The sequence below is a fragment of the Giraffa tippelskirchi genome, chromosome 1, assembly GCF_054371585.1.
Source record: "Giraffa tippelskirchi isolate mGirTip1 chromosome 1, T2T-mGirTip1v1.2.pri, whole genome shotgun sequence".
NCBI lineage: Eukaryota > Metazoa > Chordata > Mammalia > Artiodactyla > Giraffidae > Giraffa > Giraffa tippelskirchi.
The window spans coordinates 102,116,275-102,138,236 of NC_137275.1; the positions used below are offsets into that span (position 1 = coordinate 102,116,275).

Genomic DNA, 21,962 nt, shown 5'->3' on the forward strand with positions numbered 1-21,962 from the left:
ATAAATTTCAGTGGCGTTTAACAAGCACAAGTGCTCACTCAGTCCCACTAACTCTTTGGGAGCCCATGGACTGCAGCCAGCCCGACTCCTGGGTCCATGAAATTTTCCAGGCAAGAACACTAGAGTGGGTTGCCACTTCCTACTCCATGCACATGCCTAGGACTAAAAGTATTCCTAAACATCTTCAATTTCCTTTTACAAAAAATAGATCTATGCTTTCCTTTCACCCTTAAAGAAACATAAGTCATGGATGTTAAGACCCAAGTGCGCTCTTTCAAGAGTCAACAGCAGCTCTGGAGACGCTGACTGTGGACCACAAACTGTGGGCGAGCGGGCAACAGAGGAAATGTTCACACACGCACGAAAAAGCGTCTCCCGCACGCTCCTGTTGTCTTCTAATCTGTGTACAAATTCGTGTGGCAAGGCTTTCAATAATGAGTACAAATACTCCTAAGAGATCAGACTCCCGAAAAACAAAACAAAATAACTGATTGTAGACCATAGACACCTGTGCTTCAGACACAGTAAGGTCGCTGGAATACGGGAAGCTACGGGCTTCCCCTGTAGTTCAGTCGGTTAAGAATCTGCCTGCAATGCAGGTGACCCGGGTTCGATCCCTGGGTTGGGAAGATCCCCTGGAGAAGGAAATGGCTAACCCACTCCAGTATCCTTGCACTGGAAAATCGCATGGACACAGGAGCCTGGTGGGCTGCAGTCCACGGGGTCGCAAAGAGTCGGGCACAACTAAGCGACTGACACTTACGGGAGATACGAAGTTTCTTAAGTAGAGAAAAAAAATCAACCTACCAAAAGGTTAAGAGGAAGAGAACTATCGAACCTGGCGTTTTGGTAACAATAGCGACTTCTAAAGTAACTGTCCTAAAGTATGCAAGAAACAACATAACCCTTTCACCTTCCTCACACAGCGGACACGCGAGATCTGAAGGAGTTCCCGGTCGGGCGGGAACTCTGTGTGCGCATGCGTCAAAGACAGACGCCGCGTTAGCAGGGCAGGTCTAGAAGACCCGGAAGGAAGGCGGAACACTGAGGAAGGGGGAGGGGCCTGTATACGCGTGCGTCAAAGTCAGACGCTGCGTTAGGAGTGCAAATCTAGAAGACGCGCGAGGAAGGCGGAGCACTGAGGAAGGGGGAGGGGCATGTATGCGCATGCGTCAAAGTCAGACGCCCCCGCTAGCCGGGCAGATCCAGAAGACGCGCCAGGAAGGCGGAGCACTGAGGAAGGGGCGGGGCCATCAGGGAGGCGGTGGCCAACGGAGCGGGCGGAGCCGCGGCGGGGCGGAGGGAGCAAGCGCGTAGGCCTCGCCCCTCGCGGCACCTCCCGGAATGGCGTCATCAGCGCTATAAGAGAGCTTGTGCGGACGAATCTGGCCTTTTACGTCCGGTAAGTGTCCAGTGTAGGGTAAGCCTCTCTGTTGTGGTTGTTTTGTGAGGTAAAGTAAGAAGGAACACAGCTTTTCGGCCTACTTTAAGATGCAGGAGATGCAGCCGTCTTGTAGTAGTAGATCGACGTTAATTTTGAAAACGTCTAGGTTCAAAAGCTTGAGTGAACTTCATGTTCGTTCGTTAGCGGGGCGGCCACGTGCACCCCCGGTCGCTGAGTCAGAAGCCAGTCGCGCGTGGGTCGTGGGCCCTCCGGCAGAGGTTAAATACCGCCGATGACTCGGGTGAAGAAGGTAGTGCGTTGTACTGTGGGTGCCATGTGGCTATCTTGAATCTGTTACTCTGCTACTCTGGAAGAGTAACACCGCATCCTGACGACCCGCCAGTTTGATCCAGGTGGTGAGTAGTGTCTGTAGTTGTCTTTGCTGGTTTTTTATGGGATTAGGAATCTCCATGTATCTTTGGGACCTGTCGGCTGTGGCAGTCTCCCTTCCTAGCCATGGAAGAGCATATTCTTGTTTATTGGCAAAGCTGTCACCATTTAATTGGTATCAGATTCTGACTTGCACAAGTAACATTCTTCACTTGAAAAACCTGCAGTGTGCTGGGTTATCGGGCAAACATTAAACTACTGTTCAAATGTTTCTAGGAAGCTGAGCTAATTGTTCCAGTGGATGATGGAAAGCATAACGAGGTACGTTCCTCTTCTATGTGTCTCAAACCCTTAGAGCTAAGGATTTGGAAGGCCAGAATTGGCACATTGTGCTGGCGTTTTGTAATTTAAATAGCCAACTGAATAGACTGTAACTGCTTTAGCTAAAATCTTATCTTAACAGTATGTACACAAATCAGTCTTGTTAAGCTGGTTTTTGTCTCTTGCAGATACACCAAGAAATCCAAAGTGATGTGGGTGAAGTCTGATAGAGCATCCTGCAGTACACTGCCAAATGTGATCTTAAATCTCGTGTATGGTATTTAAATAGAGAATAAATGCGTGCTGCTTTTATTTATATAATAAAATGCTTGATTTGTACATACAGTGTTCCAGGAGTGAATGATTTATGAGTACAATGGGAATGGTTTAGTCGCTAAGTCATGTCCAACTCTTTTGAGACCCCATGGACTGTAGCCTACCAGGCTCCTCTGTCCATGGGATTATCCAGGGATCAAACCGAGGTCTTATAAGTGCATAGGTAACTATAGAGAACAAGAGGCAGTCTGTTCTACTGTTAAGAGCTCCGGTGGTGGTAACATGAGTTAGTATTGCATATGGTATTTAGGGAACACAGCTAATAAAGTTTGTATTTTATGAAGGAAGCATTCTACCTCAAGGTTGATAAAACTGAAGATAACCTGTTACCTGACCTATTAACCAATCTCTGGTCTCGTTGCAAGAAGGAAGCCAATTATGACTCTTACGTTGGAAATTTTATTTGGCTTGGCTTTTATTGTAATCATACTCAGTGGCTTGCCTGGAGGTCCTTGCCCACCTGTGAATAGGAGAGATAAACACACTTCTGAAGGCTGGATATTCCTTGGAGATGTTTTGCAAGACTGGAAACCTTTGCACTTTACTTCCTCACTGTATCTCCCTCTCTATAATGCCTTTTGACTTTAGTTCTTAATTGCCTTTTCTCTGATCTATTAAAGAACCTGGCATCCAGACCCCAATAAGATGGTTATTTTGAGGTTCTAGCCTGCCATCTCGGTCTGCTGGCTCCCTGATTAAGTCTCTTCCTTGCCTCAACACCTCATTTTGGATGCATGTGGCAGAGCGGGGCTGGACTCAGTAACATAGTTAAAATTCCACTATGAATGTCTGCATCAGCACTGCAGTTTAATTACAAGGATGGCCCATGAGAAACTAGTGAGAATTCAACTCAGCTGCACTGTATGTTTTTCCCAGGCCCTCATTCATGTGTACACTATAGTTCTGTCATCTCTAAAGGTAAATGCTTGTACTGCTGCTGCTGCTAAGTCGCTTCAGTCGTGTCCAACTCTGTGCGACCCCACAGACGGCAGCCCACCAGGCTCCGCCGTCCCTGGGATTCTCCAGGCAATAATACTGGAGTGGGTTGCCATTTCCTTCTCCAGTGCATGAAAGGGAAAAGTGAAAGTGAAGTCGCTCAGTCGTGTCCAACTCCTAGCGACCCCATGGGTCTGCAGCCTACCAGGCTCCTCCACCCATGGGATTTTCCAGGCAAGAGTACTGGAGTGGGGTGCCATTGCCTTCTCCTAAATGCTTGTACAGTTGTTCCTTTATCAAATGTGTTTTGAAAAATGTTACAATGGCTTGGCATTGCAATTCTGCAAAGTAGTAGATTATAAAGCACTTTGAGATTAGCACCAGTTTTTTAAATAGCTCAGTTTACAAAAGGACACAGTATGATGCAGAAGAGAAAGGGGATAAAAAGGTCCCTTCATAATCAGCCATTTAAAAGGATTACTTAGCATTCTTAATTCTATAGTTTTGCACTCAACCTCTTCACCTGTCTTTATGCATCTATCCCTTGTATACACAATTCTTTAAATGAATCGGGACAGACTTTTGTGCTGCTACCAAGAATTCCCTGTAAGGCTGCATAGAAAAAGACAGCACCAAGTCGTGTCTGACTCGCAATCCCATGAACTGTAGCCCGCCAGGCTCCTCTGTCCATGGGATTCTCCAGGCAAGAATACTGGAGTGGGTTGCCATTTCCTTCTCCAGTAAGGCTGTATAGTAAGCAGCTATCCTTTACTCCTTTGAGAAACGGAAAACTAGATCGAAAGAGATTCCCTTGTCTTCGTTGTTACTCTCCTGGAGTTTGGACTGAAAACCCTTCAAGTGTCTCATTGGCCTCAGCTTGTTAGCCCATTTGGAAACTAGGGATACTATAAAATCTTACCTGCCTTTTATAAATTGTCAATGAGGTGCATAGTCACCTAGTACATAACTGGCATATGGATTAAATATTACAATTATTTTAGAGCTTTCCCACACTACAGACAGGAAAGCATTCAACAATTAAGTGTATTTTTATTAGGAAGAGAATAAGGTAGGTAAGCATCACTGCCACAGTGGACATGAATTTGAGTTAGAGGACAGGAGCATGGCATGCTACAGTCCCTGGAGCTGGAAGAAGTAGGACACGGCAACTCAACAAAATCTTTATTAGATGGGACTGTATCAGGATGGCAGGCTTCCCTGGTGGCTCAGAGGATAAAGCCTGCAATGCGGGAGACCTGGGTCTCCCCAGAAGATACCCTTGAGAAGGAAATGGCAACCCACTCCAGTACTCTTCCTTGGAAAATGCCATGGACGGAGAAGCCTGGCAGGCTACAGTCAATGGGATCACAAAGAGTCTGAGCACGACTGAGCAACTTCCACTTCTTATTAGGATAGTTTTAGGAAATCTGCAGGTTTCAGTTAGTTACCAGAAAGTTGCAATAGGTGGTGCTCTTACACCAAGGTCTAGAAAAAGAGCATGCTGCTAAGGAAAAAACATTTTTGTTTTATCAAGCAGCAAATTTGAAGTCATTAAAAGTAATCAAGCAGATAAATGTTGGCAAGTACACAGTGGATGAATCAGGTTATGTATTAAACAATTTGAAGGTATTCTTAATGTCATCAGGAATGCCAAATTATGCTAGCAACATACAGGGTAGCTAGAATGTCTTTCTCTGGTTGCCATAGTGACTTAGTATAAAGGCTTCATTCAGAAATGTATTGTGACAATATTCCTAGTCCAGTCTGTTTATAATAGGATTGCTTTACCTTTTTAGCTTTTATACTTTTCTCACTTCTGAAAGGCCAGAAAGATTCATCTGTGGAGATTGCTTATCAACCTTCAGGGAAAAAAATCAGCTTAAAAATTACATGAACAGAAAACACTGCCACTTGTATTTTAAGTATAGTAAAGGGTATTTTTTTATGTCAAAGGTAGGCTCTTAATATGAATATATATCATACTGATTCAGTTACAAAGGAGTTCTCAATCCAAACACATGTAAAAACACCCTTATTGCACAATCAATATACAATAATCTCTGGGGAATGCTGAGAAATTGAGACAAGACAGAATAACGAATGTAGTCTCCCATAAAACTAATTTGGGTAGGCAACAGTGCTAAATAAGAATAGTCATTACTACACTGAGGTATCTGTAACCAGAATGTTCACATCATGAATTCTCAAGCAGCAAAGAGGTACATCACTTTTATCAACACAGAACACAAAAACATAGGTCTCCACTCCCAATAGTTGGCATCTCTGGCAAAATGCCAATGTTGGAAGTTTTCCAACATATTCTTTAAATACTATCTTCTTGACATTTCTATGAAGGATTACAGTTTGGTGACATTTTTTAACCACGGTACAAAGGCCGAGACTTTGGTATAAACACCAGGGGAACCCTTGGCCCCACAGCCGTATCCCCAGGAGGTCACCCCATACACAACCCAGCTCCCTCCCCGTCGCTCACACACGAGTGGTCCTCCGCTGTCTCCTTGGCAACTGTCCACACGTTTATGTTCACGGAGGTTTCCAGCACAGAGCATCCTTCGTGTAAACCGACCCTTATAACGATGTTCACAAAGCCTCTTGGGAAGTAAGGGGATGGCTGCTTCTTGTAGAGTTCTTGAGTAGGCTGGTCCTATGCGGGCCAAACAACTGGATTAGATTCCAGCTAAAGATCTTAGAGAAAGAGCTATATTTAACAGTTAAATGAACATTTAAGAGTCTTGAAGATAAAAGCCCTATTGTGGCATTAGTGTAGTTTAAATGAGCGATAACTATAACTGTTTTTTTTCTTCAGTGTTTGCAGTTGAAGTGAAGTGAAGTCGCTCAGTCGTGTCTGATTCTTTGCGAACCCGTGGACTGTAGCCCATCATGCTCCTCCATCCAGGCAAGAGTACTGGAGTGAGCAGTTAACCATACTCTAATCCTTCACTGATCTGTTCCTCAGTACTGAAGTTTTTGAAGAATAGTTGAGTAACATTTACGGATTTGCCTGCTAGAAAAGGGTAGCCTCCAGAAAGCGCGTTTGTGTAGGCTTTAGAATTTAAATTCTCTGTATTAAAATGCTGAGGGTGCATTCATGCTAGTTCTGTATTAGCATATCCATTGCCCTAAAACTCATCTATGTCAACTCGCAATTACTATCCTCAGTATTTCATGAAGATGATTCAGAAACAACTTTATATACAGACAGCCTTAAGTTTAACCTCTTGATGTTAAGGTACTGTATTTACTAGTAAGCCACTCATTCTTTAGTGGCCAAAATGCATAATTGGTAGGTTCTCCATGATAGATACCCTTTACTTGCATCTAAATTCCACCATTATTGTCCAGTATACTCAACTGCAGTGATTCATTCATAATAAAATCATTTGGTGAAATTTACTTCCTGTGTTACCTCTGTTCAGATGTAGTGTCTTAAGGAAGATGATTGAACTTTCCCTGAAGAAGTAATTTTAACACCTACACTTTAATCTTCGATTTGCATCATAGCTCAGCTTAGTGTTTCCTTGAGAAAGCATTTACTCTGACTTGATTTTATTACATCATCCATGAAATGTTTCCATTTTTTATGGTTTCTCTCAGGATTGGTCCCAGTATTCTGTATCTGCTACAGGTGTTTCTACATTTTGCTGCTATGAAATAGTGTTGAATCTAAAGAAAGTGAAAGTGTTAGTTGCTAAGTCTTACCTGACTCTTCGCAACCCCATGGACTCCCAGTCTAAAGCCAAGATTTAATGGATAAAATGAACACTGAAATATAATAAATTCAGTAGGTAAAACCTTATTGAAATCATCACCTGTAGAAATACGTATTGAATGCTGTTTTCAAGAGTACAGTTAACAGTGTTAATTATTTTTAATGCAGAGTAATCAGCCCAATCATTTCTCCTTATTCAATAGTCATTTGTGAATCGAGTACCTGATCCAGGCGAGACTTAAGAGTTCTGTTTCAAAGACTATCCTGAGCAAGCACTGTTGTTGTTTAGGACGTCATGTCCAATTTTTTGTGACTCCATGGACCATAGCCCACCAGGCTCCTCTGTCCATGGGATTCTCCAGGCAAGAACACTGTAGGGGGTTGTCATTTCCTTCTCCAGGGGATATTCCTGATCCAGGAATCAAACCCACATCTCCTGCATTGGCAGGGGGATTCTTTACCCCTGAGCTCCTGAGAAAATACTAGCTGATGTTAACTCTAGCAAGACAATACAGAAAGCTGTTTGCCTGAGAAGAACATAAGCTGAACACTATCTGTGGGAAGAATAGAAAGGGGAGAGTGGTGAAGGAGAAACCCAAGTAGGGTGGATCCCTCCTCTTGAACCTCAGCAGCTTTGTTTTGTTTTTTTGCTGTTCTTTATTTAAAAATCTCCATAAGATTTAGTTTGATAAAGGGCTCCATTGCAATGCAAAAAAAAAAAAAAACCCTAATACCAAAGCCCTTTGCTGGGTTGTGTGTGTGTTAGTCGCCCAAGAGTGTGAGACTCTTTGTGACCCCGTGGACTGTGGCCCACCAGCCTCCTTTGTCCATGAAATTCTCCAAGCAACAACACTGGAGTGGGTTGCCATTTCCTTCTCCATTTGCTGGGGTAGCTACATCAAAGTCATCTGGGAAAACTTTCAAACAGAGACAGCCAGGCCCAAGTCCTAAGGTAGCGTCTACATCCTAATGGAAACCACAGTACCCTCAGGATAGGAATCCAAATTGCATGCACTTGGCGGAATTTCCAAACAACTAAGCCTGAAGCCCCTTTTAAGATTTTGCTACCCACTGTACTGAATGGGGTACTGATGCTGTACCTCATGTACTGATGCTGAAACTGAAGCTCCAATACTTTGGCCACTGATGCAAAGAGCCGACTCACTGGAAATGACCCTGGTGCTGGGAAAGATTGAAGGCAGGAGGAGAAGGGAGCAACAGAGGACAAGATAGTTGGATGGAATCACCAACTCAATGGACATGAGTTTAAGCAAACTCCAGGAGATGGTGAAGAACAGGGAAGCCTGGTGTGCTGCAGTTCATGGGGTCGCAAAGAGTGACATGACTTAGCGACCGAACAACAACCCACTGCACACCCAAATGGATAATCCAGATGCAAGAAGGTGGCCATATCTTCATTGTTTCTTTGGGTTTTCTATGTTACCTGTGTCTCCCCATCCTGTTATGTGACAGTTGGAGGCTGTCTTCTGTGGCCTCTCTCTCCAGCGTGGCAAACAGGCCGGCAGAATGTGGCTGCTGAGTCTGGCACACTGCTTCTCTGGTCCTTGTAACCTAACCAGGGCGATGTCATAGTCATTGCTGTGCGGGCGGTACTGCCGGTGGGTTACGATCTGCTCAACTCCGATCTCTTCTTCAAACTCCTCTGGCACCAGAGTATGATAATCCCCAACCCGAACCACGTAGTTCCTAGTATTGTTACCGTACCTGAGAGGCAGAAAGAACTAATGGGAGGCTTGTTTCAAACACCATAAACTGGTCATTGCCTGCCAGGAAGCTTAATAGGATACCTGTAATCCTTTCTTCCAAATCATTAACCCCTTTTGTAAGTTTCACCTTTCTTTCCATTTCTCTGACCCCACTGCTCTCTGTCTGGTACTCATGTTTTTCCTTCATTCGTTTCACTGTTTAACCCAGGTTACTGTCTAACTATTTTCTGAAAAGGATCAAATGTGGAGGATGAATGGAAAGGAATCACTAACCAGTCATTTTCCCACCATGAAAAAGGATCAAAACAGGAGCGAATGGAATAGGGCAAAATGACAATCTTGCCTTTGTTGTCATCATTTTTCTGTCATTTCCAAGATGGTGACTTTCCCATCAAGTTCCATGAGGGCAGAAACCATATCTGGTCTAACACTATATCTCCCAGATCACTTAATTAGCACAATCCACTTTACTCCCCCTTTCCTGTGAACTGAATGTAAACCAAAACTGTTATCTTCAGGCAACATATATTCATCATATGCGCTCATCTCTTAAATCTTTGTTCAGTGAGACCTACTTTGATGCTCATTTGAAATTGTAGCCCACCCTTGTTTGTCATTCCATTCCCCCAGCACTCCCACTATCCTTATCTGCTCTACTTTTTCCTTTTTTAAAAACTCTACTTTCTAACCAACAATATAGTTTACTTATATTTATTATTCTCTGTCTCATCCTGCTTAAACAAAAGGTACTCAAGGGCAGGGATCTTTTATCAGTGTTCACTGATGAATCTTACACATCTAGTATAGCAATGCCAGTTAAGTAGAAATGTAGCATACATTGGTTGATTTAATGAATGAATGAATGCAGATTTTTAATGAATGTCTTTTTTCCATAGGAACTACTCACATAAAAAATAAGCATAATATTTACTTGATTGATAGGTCTCAGCCTGTTTTTCAGCCAACATACCTTGATTCTGATACATCTACCTAAAGCAGTTTCTCAAGCTCAGCACTACTGACATTAGGGACAAGATTACTCTTTACTGTAAAGGGGGGTCCTGTGCATTTTAGAATGTTTAGAAGCATCCTTGGCCTCTCTGTTCACTAGATGTCAGCTGCACACACACTCACATACACGCACCCAAGTTTGACAACCAAAAATGTCTCCAGACATTGCCAAATATTCCCTATGGTGCTAACTGTCCCCCATTGAGAACCACCAACCTACCATACAAGATCCAGTCCACCTCCTGATCACTTCCTCTTTCTCACTGAAGAGTACAGCACCTTGTTCACTTCCATCTGTGCGTGTGTGCTAAGTTGCTTCAGTCATGTCTGACTGTAGCCCACCAGGCTCTTCTGTCCATGGGATTCTCCAGGCAAGAATACTGGAGTGGGCTGCCATGCCCTCCTCCAGGGGATCTTCCCGACCCAGGGATCGGACCCATGTCTCTTAAGTCTCCTGCATTGGCAGGTGGGTTCTTTACCACTAGCCCCACCTAGGAAGCCCCCACTTCTCCTCTAGTGGCTACTTAAAACATTCTCAACAGGGCTTCCCTGGTGGCTCAGTGGTAAAGAACTCACCTACCAATCCAGGAGACGGGTTCAATCCCTAGTCCAGGAAAATGGAAGATCCCGCATGCTGTGGGGCAACTAAGCCCATGCACCTGAACTACTGAACCTGTGCTCTGGAGCCCCAGGGCCACAATTATGAAGCCCACTCTAGAGCCTGTGCTCCACAACAAGAGAAGCCACCACAATGAGAAGCCTGCATACCACTACTAAAGAGTAGCCCCTGCTCACTGCAACTAGAGACAAGCCCACACAGCAATGAAGTTAAAAGTTGCTCAAAGACTCTAATAGCCCTAGGTAGGGCTCTGACAACACTTCAATATATAAAGTGGTTTTTGTAACTATGTCAACTCAAAAACCCAAACAATGCAACAAAGATGATGACCTACTAGTGATCTATGAAGCTAATGATTTCCTGCGATTCCTTGAAATTCTCCATTTTGAACCTTAAATTATCACATATCTTTAAAGTACAGAAGGCTTTTCATATATTGTGCTTAGATTTCTTGTGGGTTCCACTTCAAACTTTAAGTTTAGGATTATTTCACATCCTGAAACTGTAAAAAGTAACAGTCATGAAGAATAATCAGATATTTAAATAACTCATTTCTACTTTCTGTGTATCGATACTGTTGTATTATAAAATTCAATATGTCTCATTATACAGGTTTTTAAAGAAAAATCCCAAGTGATTAACTGTCACTGCATCCTTGAAAGTGCTGCTAAAAGGTTGCCTGTATCTTTGGAGTGGAGTTTAAGAAATTAATCTCAAGCTTCACTGTCCAGCTCAGGAGGCAGTGGCCACATGTGCTATTGGAGCACTTGAAATGTGGATGGTCCAAAATGAGATGTGAAGTGGATGAAACTGGAGCCTATTATACAGAATGAAGTAAGTCAGAGAGAAAAACACCAGTACAGTATATTAACGCATATATATGGAATTTAGAAAGATGGTAACGATGATCCTATATGCAAGGCAGCAAAAGAGACATAGATGTAAAGAACAGACTTTTGGACTATGTGGGAGAAGGTGAGGGTGGGATGATTTGAGAGAACAGCATTGAAACACATATATTACCATATGTAAAACAGACGACCAGTGCAAGTTCAATGCATGAAGCAGGGTACTCAAAGCCGGTCCTCTGGGACAACCCACAGGGATAGAGTGGGGAGGGAGGTGGGAGGGGGGTTCAGGATGGGGGGACACATGTGCACCGTGGCTGATTCATGGCAATGTATGGCAAAAACCATCACAATATTGTAATTAGCCTCCAATTAAATAATTTTTTAAAAAAGAAATATAGTGGTGAATATTTACTATAAAAAAAGTACAAAATGTGCACAGGATTTCAGACATTTAGTATGGAAAAGAATATAAAATATATTGTTTCTATAGATAATAGGAATATAAAATATCTCAGTTTTTATATAATATTTTGGATATACTAAGTTATATGAAATATATCATTAAAATTAACTTCACCCATTTAGTTTTTTAATCTTTTAAAGTGGCTACCAGAAAATTTAAAGTTACATATATGATTTGTATTTGTGGCTCACATTATATTCCTACTAGATAGCACTGGTCTAGAGAAATAGTCTGGCATAAAGTAGGCATCCTATTTTATTATGTTTCTTTAATGCAGTCTCTGATGTTGCTTATAACTCTTAAGCTCCAGTTATGAGACATTCCCTACGTATGTCAACTTTTTATATTATTTAAGATAATTACATTACTGTCCAACGTAAAAATTATTTTTTAATGCAACAATATTTTCTGTTCTTCAAAAGAGGGCTTTGACACTTAGCTAAAATAATCCTTGCATGTAAAAAACCTACATAAATATGTCCTACGTTATCTAAAAATTTAGCCAGTGAACAAAGAAACAGGACATTATCACATGGAAATTTATTTTTTGAATATTCCAGTCTTAAAGTCTTGGACAATCTTGCCTTCGTTGTCACTTCATGCCTGAATTCCTGTAACAGTCTGCTAAATGGCATCATTACTTCAAGTTTTAAGTTTTTCAAGCCATCCTTCACATTGTAGCCAGAGCGAAACAGAAATAGCCAGATAGAAATATCTGGTAATATAACTACTCTTCTGGATACCCCTCAAGGGGTCCCGGCTGTCAACACAATAAAGTTCAAATTCCTTCGGTGATACATAAATCCATCCAAGAATGGCCCTTGTCCACCACTCTGATACCGCTTCTGTGCCACAGTCATTTTAGTGGCTTGAAGAGGTGTCTGACAAACCTGTCTTTATTCAAACTATTTGCAGTATCATCCCCCCCCCTTCACCCTAAGATGGCAAAAACTGATTTTAACTTTTAAGTCTCAAGATCTAGGACACTCTTCCTGCCCTCCCAGAAAGCTGCCCAAGCCTTCCTTTGAACACCTCCAACAGCACTGTCAGAGCATTTACAACAGCTTCTAGGACTTGTTGGGACTCCCCAGTGGATCAGCAGTAAAGAATCCGTCTGCAGTGCAGGAGATGCAGGTTCGATCCCTGGGTTGGGAAGATCCCCTAGAGGAGGGCATGGCTTATTCTTGCCTGGAGAATCCCATGGACAGAGGAGCCTCGTGCACTACAGTCCATGGGGTTACAAAGAATTGGACACAACTTAGGTGACTGAGCATGCACACACACACTAGGACTTGTTAAGATGTCAGGTCTACCCTGTTAAAGGCTCCCTAAGTGTAAGACCATGTTGTGCTCACATTTGTGAGCAAAGAAGTCGGCACAGAGAAAGCTCTTAATAAATATATGATAAATGACTTCTTTTGGAAGACACATACATACACTCTCATCCCTAAATTAAAGAAGTGAAAGAGACATCTCACCAATTGCTATGTTGTAACAACACCATCACAGAAGTTTTTATTTCTTTGGAAAAATAAACAAAGGTCCCCACAAAGATCTACCATTCTCATTAATGCTGGTTGCTCATGAGAACCACCTGTACCACTTTTAAAACTACAAATGTCCAGGCCACACAAACTCTGAGAACATGAAATCAACAGAGCTGATGTAGGACCACAGGTGATCCAAATTCACAGTAGGACTTGAGAACCACCAGAACAAAGACTGAAAGGCACCGGCTTAACTCCCATCCCTTCATGCCTGGAATTTCACTGAAATGAAGTGAGCCTCCTACAAGATGACTAACAGATTGCAATAACATGAACATGTACACATCCCGTGAATACACTGTTCTCAGACCAGGTAGATTTTAGCACGGACTTTCATGTACTGCAGGGGCTGTTTAGTCGCTAAGTCGTGTCCAACTCTTGTGATCCCATGGACTGTAGCCTGCCTCCATCCGTGTAATTCTCCAGACAAGAATACTGGAGTGAGTGGCGATTTCCTTCTCCAGGGGATCTTCCAGACCAAGGGATAGAACTTATGTCTCCTGCATTGGCAGGTGGCTTCTTTTAATGCTGAGCCACCAGGGAAGCCCATTTTTGAGTATACCCTAAAATTAATATGCTCACCAATCAGGAGTTGATATTAAACTGAGAATAAAAACAAAATATTTACCTGACAAGAAGGGAAAAAATGCACCACTCTTGTTAAAATGAAGTTCTTTATTAGTATGTATACTTTTAAAATTCTGATTTAAGAAATGGACCAGCTAAACCCAAGAAGTGATTCCCACACTCCTTTCACTCCAGTTATTCTTAGAATAGATTTATGCTTGGAATTTGAAGATCATCTGACATAAGACTGGATTAGTTTGCTAGCCAAATATTTGTCTCCAGTGTCACCTCTCCTAGTGGGTATGATTATATACTTCACAGATAACACTTTGGCTGAGGTTACCAGTATAGTTTTGGGGTTAGAAAGCATTTTCTATGGTTCTAGACTTCTCAAGAAAACTTATCAAGGAATTCTCTTTTTCAATATATTTTAAGGTATTTCTAGTTGAACTTTTGTTATTTTGATAGATTATTTTCAAAACTGCTTCTAAAACAAACATTTCAGATTTTGGCTGACACACCATTCAGTTGTTTGCTTTGCTGAAATGCCTTCGACTCCCCCTCAAATAAAAACTGGATGAAATTCCTGGACAAGTTTGAGCAAAAGAGTATCTAAGACAGGGCAGATCCTCTACTTCAGCTTTTCTGAGATTCTAGAATTAAACAACAATTTAAAATTTCTAGAATTAAAAAGAGAAGAGTTAATTCAGGTGGCAGGGTCATTTTCTTTATGTGTGTTCTCTCTATAGATTTATCTATTCAAAAAGACCAATATTTTACATCAGCCTGTACACATCTGCTACTACTAGAATCTGTCCTTGTCTGCTGTCTGAAAGTCAAAAAGTGGCTGACTAAGTTGCTTGAGTAAATGATTCCAATTGCTCACGGAGAAGTGACCTCTGTAGAATCTTTCACTGCCCCTTATACCCATGTGGTGTGTGTTCAGGAAATGATTTTAACATGATTGATGCTATTGTGTACATCACCAAAGACCTCGTTCTTAAAGAATTCTACCATGTTCCAGGTCATGCTGAAACACAGGTTTAAGTACAGGATACATTTTGTTTTTAAAAAGTAATTCCCATTACTTCTGTGCCTCATCTTTATAATCTCTAATAATCGAGATATTTCTGATTTTCAGAGCACTAGTCTCTGACAATTTCCAGCTGCTATGGTGTCTCTAGGCAAATAGTCAAAAAGATAAAATCAGGTCAAGCTATAATTCTTGATAAAATCAAATTTTCTGCAGAACTACAGAAATAAAAGAATCCTTTTATTGAAGTACATTCTTTCCTTCAAAATGGTGTTTTTTATCAGAACAAGCAATTAAAAGAAATTAGTTTAACATTCAGGAATTTTCCTCTCAATTATATTCCCATACTACCACAGACAGAGGGTCATTTTATTGTACTTGAATAATTATTTAAAATAAGAAACAGCATAAGCAAGCAATTTGTATTGTGTAAAATTCACAGGGTAACTGCAAAACAAAAACTTCATTTATCCAGGTTTCTGCTTCAAACTGCCAACGGGATGTTGCATTCCTATTAACACTAGGAAAAATGTGAAATATGGGATCAGTTCAGTTCAGTTCAGTCGCTCAGTCATGTCCGACTCTTTGCAACCCCATGAATTGCAGCACGCCAGGCCTCTCTGTCCATCACCAACTCCCGGAGTCTACCCAAACCCATGTCCATCGAGTTGGTGATGCCATCCAACCATCTCATCCTCTGTCGTCCCCTTCTCCTCCTGCCCCCAATCCCACCCAGCATTAGGGTCTTTTGCAATGAGTCAACTCTTCGCATGAGGTGGCCAAAGTATTGGAGTTTCAGCTTCAACATCAGTCCTTCCAATGAATAGAAGGCCTTTAAACAGTGATTCACTAACTACTTCAGTTACCCCTGTTAGCATAAAAGAATGTTTTGGACACCTCATAATATGTGAAAGCTACAAACATAGAGCTGGATTACTAAAATTTTGTCAGCCTACCAATAAAGTACCTTTATCATATAGAGACACTATAAGAAATGAGTATAACAGGATGGTGCATATGAGTAATTGTGTTCTGACCTCATCATCCCCAGGCCATCATTCCTAGATTATTCTGATATGAGGATTACATAAAAGAGTGAATATTCTACAGAGCCAAAAATATAAACACTTAAGAAACTGTCATCCTATAGCATAAAATAACACAGATGGTGAGAGCAATCTATGCTGTATTGTTCAGAAAGGCTGTTCAAGAGCACTGGCCCATATTATCACTGCAAGAATTAGGCACCAAAAAAGGCCCCATGAATAAGAAACTATAGTTAGGGCTTCCCTTGTGGCTCAGCTGGTAAAGAATCCACCCGCAATGCGGGAGACCTGGTTTCAATCCCTGGGTTGGGAAGATCCCCTGGAGAAGGGAAAGGCTACCCACTTCAGTATTATGACCTAGAGAATTTCATGGACTGTATATATAGTCCATGGGGTCACAAGGAGTTGGACACGACTGAGCGATTTTAAAGAAAAGAAAATTTGGCTTTTGGCTTTTTCCCCCTCATAGATCAGTCGGTGAAGAATATGCCTGCGGTGCAAGAGACCAGTGTTTGATCTCAGGGTCCGGAAGATCCCCTGGAGAAGGAAATGGCAGCCCACTCCAGTATCCTTGCCTGGAAAATCCCATGGACAGAGAAGTCTGGTGGGCTACAGTCCATGGGGTCTCAAAGAGTCGGGCACAACTGAGTGACTGACACTTCACTGATAGTTAAAGCAGTAGAAATACAAACAGAAAGGAAAAGGGTGTGAGAGAGCTAATTTCAAAAAACGAAATCTAGGTCCCCTCCCAGTGGGCCTAAAGTTAGACTCCCAAGAATTTAAAAGGAAGTGAAAGTGAAGTGAAAGCCGCTCAGTCATGTCCAACTCTTTGTGACCCCATGGACTATACAGTTCATTGAATTCTCCAGGCCAAATACTGGAGTGGGTAGCCTTTCCCTTCTCCAGGGGATCTTCCCAACCCAGGGATTGACCCAGGTTCCCTGCATTGCAGCTGGATTCTTTACCAGCTGAGCCACAAGGGAAGTCCTTAAAAGGAAGAGAACCTCTCAGAAGCTAACAACATTGCTTCTACACCACAGTGTGCTGTGTGTGTGTTCAGTTGCTCAGTCGTGTCTGACTCTTTGTGACCCCATGAGCTGTAGCCTGACAGCTCCTCTGTCCATGGAATTTTCCAGGCAAGAATTTTCCTGCTGGTCCAATGGCTAAGATTCCACACTCCCAATGCAGGAGGCCTGGGTTCTATTCCTGGCCACGTATCACAACTAAGACCCAGTGCAACCAAATAAATAAAAATATGAATATTAAAAAAAAAAAAAAGAAATACTGGAGTGGGTTTCCATCTCCCCCTCCAGGGGATCTTCCCAGCCCAAGGATTAAACCCATGTCTCTTTCATCTCCTGCATTGGCAGGCAGATTCTTTACCACTGCACCAACTGGGAAGCCCCTTCTACACTACAGTGTCTACAATTCCAGAGGAAAATTCTCTATTTTTGCACATTTCCGAGTTTTTGATGATTAAAAGAAGGTTGTTTTAATCCTAAGTCCCTGAACCCAGAAGACAAAATTTGGAGTTTGTTCTAATCACTGGTCACTGTCCTCTAATCACTGGCTTTCAAAAAACTTACTGTAATAAAGATGTGAGTTGTAGCCTCCTTGGGCACTTCAAAACAACAGACCAAGAAAAATGGATGCGTAACACCTTTGCAAAACAGATTTTTCCCTATTAACATTAAGAGTCTTGCATTCTATCCAAAGCAAGTCAGAATGCTGCATATCATCAACTGCCCCTCTGCTTTTTAATCAACTGTCTTTATTTTATACTGTGCAGATAATGGGAAGAAATTCAGAATGACATATGGAAAGAATTATCCATTGATCTAGGTTTAAAATACCACCATCTTCTAAAGAGTCCAACATTCTTAAATATATCCACTATCTGGCAACTGATCCCCCACTTTCATCATGTAACCATCATTTAGGGGATCTGTTTGTGCCAAGTAATATATTAGACACTTAGCTAATAAACACAAATGAGATGATTACTGACTTGAAGCAATAATCTAGAAGGAGCAAGCCAAGAGAGGAATAATGACCTTTAAACAAACAAACCCAAACATGTACCTTAAAAAAAAGAACCTTTGAGGGAACTCAAAAGTCAGATCAAAGTTTTCAACCTCAGGTGGAATTTTTGGACAATTTCCCTACTTTAATACTCTAAGCCTTGAACCTCAAGGTCTATAACTTTTAGCAGAGAGAGATCAACTTGAAAGACAAGGAGTCTTGAGCAAAAGGAGGAAAATCTAAACTGAACATACTGAATGATTTCACTTAAATTCTTAGCCCAAGAATCCAGTTTCTCTGCAATTTCCTACCTTTTTCTCCAATAGTTAGTGGGATGAAACCACCCTGAATTCTCTACTTTTGTTAATAATAATCTTTGATTCCTGTTTTTGAACGCTCCCATAATAACAACCAACATTTGTTCTTAATTTTACAGATATAAAAAACCTTTACATATTTTGCAGATCATTTGTTCCTCGCTGTGGAATATTATTGCCTTCATTTTACAGATGAGAAAACTGAGGCTGATGGAGGTGAAAATAATCTCCACAAAGTGCAACAATGACCAGTTGGAGGAGCTGGAACTCTAACTTTGGTCTTTTTTTTCTTTTTTCTGGTGGTATTAAGGTTGCCTTTTTTTTTTTTTAATGTATTTATATTTTACTGAAGGATAACTGCTTTACAGTATTTTGTTGTTTTCTGTCAAACCTCAACATGAATCAGCCATAGGTATACATATATCCCCTCCCTTTTGAACTTCCCTCCCATCTCCCTCCCCACCCATCTAGGTTGATACAGAGCCCCTGTTTGAGTTTCCTTAGCCATACACCAAATTCCAGTTGCCTATCTATTTTACATATGGTAATGTAAGTTTCCATGTTACTCTTTCCATACATCTCACCCTCTCCTCCCCTCTCCCCATGTCCACAAGTCTATTCTCTATGTATGTTTCTCTATTGCTGCCCTATAAGTAAATTCTTCAGTTCCATTTTTCTAGATTCTGTATATATGCATTAGTATATGATATTTATCTTTCTCTTTCTGACTTACTTCACTCTGTATAATAGGTTCTAGGTTCATCCACTTCATTAGAACTGACTCAAAGGCGTTCCTTTTTATGGCTGAGTAATATTCCATTGTGTACCACAACTTCTTTATCCATTCATCTCTTGATGAACATCTAGGTTGCTTCCATGTTCTAGCCACTGTAAACAGTGCTGTGGTGAACAATGGGATACATGTGTCTCTTTTCAATTTTGGTTTCCTCAAGGTATATGCCTAGGAGTGGGATTTCTGAGTCATATGGTGGTTTTATTCCTAGTTTTTTAAGGAATCTCCATACTGTCTTCCATAGTAGCTGTATCAGTTTACATTCCCACCAACAATGCAAGAGCATTCCCTTTCTCCACACCCTCTCCAGCATTTATTCTTTGTAGACATTTTGATGATGGTCATTCTGACCAGTGTGAGGTGGTATCTCATTGTAGTTTGGATTCACATTTCTCTAATAATGAGCAATGTTGAGCATCTTTTCATGTGTTTGTTAGCCATTTGTATGTCTTCTTTGGAGAAATGGCTATTTAGGTCTTTTTCCCACTTTTTGATTGGGTTGTTTGTTTTTCTGGTATTGAATTGTATGAGCTGCTTGTATATTTTGAAAATTAATCCTTTGTCAGTTGTTTCATTTGCTATTATTTTCTCCCATTCTGAGGGTTGTTCTTCACCTTGCTTATAGTTTCCTTTGCTGTGCAAAAGCTTTTAAGTTTAATCAGGTCCCACTTGTTTACTTTATTTTTACTTCCATTACTCTAGGAGGTGGGTCATAGAGGATCTCGCTTTGATTTATGTCATCGAGTGTTCTGCCTATTGTTTTCCTCTAAGAGTTTTATAGTTTCTGGTCTTACATTTAGGTTCCAGAGGTCTCTGAGACTATCCTCAGTTCTTTTCCTTCTTTTTACTTTATTCTGCTCTTCAGAAGTTATTTCCACCATTTTACCTTCCAGCTCACTGATTCATTCTTCTGCTTCAGATATTATGCTATTGATTCCTTCCAGAGTATTTTTAATTTCAGTAATTGTGTTGTTTGTCTCTGTATGTTTATTCTTTAATTCTTCTAGGTCTTTGTTAATTGATTCTTGCATTTTCTCCATTCTGTTTTGAAGGTTTTTGATCATCTTTACTATCATTATTCTGAATTCTTTTTCAGGTAGTTTGCCTATTTCCTCTTCATTCATTTGGACTTCTGTGTTTCTAATTTGTTCCTTCATTTGTGTAGTACTTCTCTGCCTTTTCATTTTTTTTTTTTTTAAGTATTGTGTTTAAGCTCTCCTTTTCCCAGGCTTCAAGGTTGAATTCTTTCTTCTCTTTGGTTTCTGCCCTCCTAAAGTTGGTCCAGTTGTTTGTGTTTGTATAGGGTGAGATTTGTGCTGAGTTTTTGTTTGTTTGTTTGTTTTTCCTTTGATGGGCAAGGCTGAGTGAGGTGGTAATCCTGTCTGCTGATGATTGGGTTTATATTTTTGTTTTGTTTGTTGTTTAGCTGACATGTCCTGCACAGGGTGCTACTGGTGGCTGGGTAATGCCAGGTCTTATATTCAAACAGTTTCTTTGTGTGAGTTCTCACTATTTGATACTCCCTAGGGTTAGTTCTCCGGTAGTCTAGGGTCTTGGAGTCAGTGCTCCCACTCCAAGGCTCAGGGCTTGATCTATTCCTCAAGACTGGGAGCGCCGCTGCTCAAAGGACGTCAGACCCACTATGCACTGCCCTACTCATGCTTTCCAGGGGGCAGCTCTGACCCAATTCTGGATAAAGGTTCCCGGATGCCAGACAAAGTGACAACATTGAACCCTATTCTTATTCCTCCCTGTCTGACTTCTTCTGTATAAAATCCGTCAACAGGCACACCAGAGGACTTTAAAACTTCAGTGGTTTTCTAGATCATTGTTGTTTTTCCAACCCCTGGGGGCCCAGTGACAAACACGTGCTGGGCCATACTAACCTTGGTCTTAATGGCCAGATCGCATTCTCTGGTTACCCAGCACCAAGTTCTACTGATTTCTCTCGGTGTCTCTACCTTCTCTCCCTCCTCTCCTCTGCAACCTTCTACCTTTATTACAGCAGCCTTACAGCCAGTCTCCCTTCAGTTCCTACCACAATGGGTTTAATCACTTGGTAACATGGGCCAATTTGAGTTACCTAGAAAAAAGGATAGCAGCATGTATGTAAATATTTTTCATATAATTTGAAGCTTGTTCACAGACTCCTAGATTAATAACTTTGCTTTCCCCCCTCAGATCTATCCCATATATCTCCAATGACATATCTCCTAAAACTCCTCTTTGATCCTATTTCAAAGCTCGAAAACCTTTAGTGGTTTTGCACTACCGAGTAAATGAAACAGAGATTCACTACCCTGACATCCCAAACCATTCCCGTAACTCCAGTATCTTCTTATGGGGCTAAAGAAGGATTTTAAAAATAAGATATACAAAGCTATTATAAGACTTCAGAAACTGACACACTTAAAAATATTAAAATTGAAATATTTTCATAAGAAAAAAACCTTAAGCTAGAGGACATGCCCCAGATTGGTAAAAGGTATCTGTAACACATAATAACTAAGACTTTGTACAAAGAATATATCCAAAAAATGTTAAAATCAATTATAAAAGACAACTGAATAGAAAAATAAGCAAAGGATATAAACAAATAATTCATGAAATAAGAAGACACGAAATGAGAATAGAATTAAGAAGAAATCCAAAAACTCTTTAAGGCTGGCAAAAACTGAAAACGTTGATGGTATCAAATTGAGATAGGGATGTGAGGAAACAGGAACTTACAAACTGCTGTGATATAAACTGATACAGTTACTTAGAACATAAACTAGTAATGCCTAGTAAATATGAGTGGCACCCATACTCCTGGACCCAGAACAATGCTCCCACATGTATGTACCAATGAGACACGTATATCTACTGC

General features: G+C 41.1%; 1 protein-coding gene, 1 long non-coding RNA gene, 1 other non-coding gene and 1 pseudogene across 8 annotated transcripts in view; 2 read left to right on the forward strand and 2 right to left on the reverse strand.

Annotated features, from left to right (window-relative positions):
- The window catches only part of PRSS12 (serine protease 12), a 99,084-nt gene that overhangs the window by 16,395 nt on the left and 60,727 nt on the right, over positions 1-21,962 (reverse strand). For 2 of the 5 annotated variants that reach the window (XM_081485903.1, XM_081485874.1), the window contains 2 exons: positions 8,542-8,822; positions 5,284-6,032 (listed from right to left, as the gene is read on the reverse strand). In XM_081485903.1, the coding sequence (XP_081342029.1) occupies positions 5,725-6,032; positions 8,542-8,822 (589 nt within the window). In that variant the 3' untranslated portion in view covers positions 5,284-5,724. Of the gene's footprint in view, positions 1-5,155; positions 5,227-5,283; positions 6,033-8,541; positions 8,823-21,962 lie in introns of those variants that run through there. The other 3 variants (XM_081485883.1, XM_081485913.1, XM_081485894.1) reach the window with 3 other exon arrangements.
- Positions 627-2,434, forward strand: LOC145505633 (uncharacterized). Of its 2 annotated transcripts, none has more exons than XR_014053167.1 (3): positions 627-1,402; positions 2,051-2,095; positions 2,284-2,434. It is a non-coding gene; the product is annotated as an uncharacterized LOC145505633 (long non-coding RNA). The 2 variants fall into 2 exon arrangements; XR_014053169.1 differs by having other exon boundaries at positions 1,391-1,800.
- LOC145521841 (small nucleolar RNA SNORA24) lies at positions 1,851-1,981 on the forward strand. The gene has a single exon (XR_014065727.1). It is a non-coding gene; the product is annotated as a small nucleolar RNA SNORA24 (small nucleolar RNA).
- LOC145538796 (cancer-related nucleoside-triphosphatase homolog pseudogene) lies at positions 17,521-20,973 on the reverse strand (annotated as a pseudogene).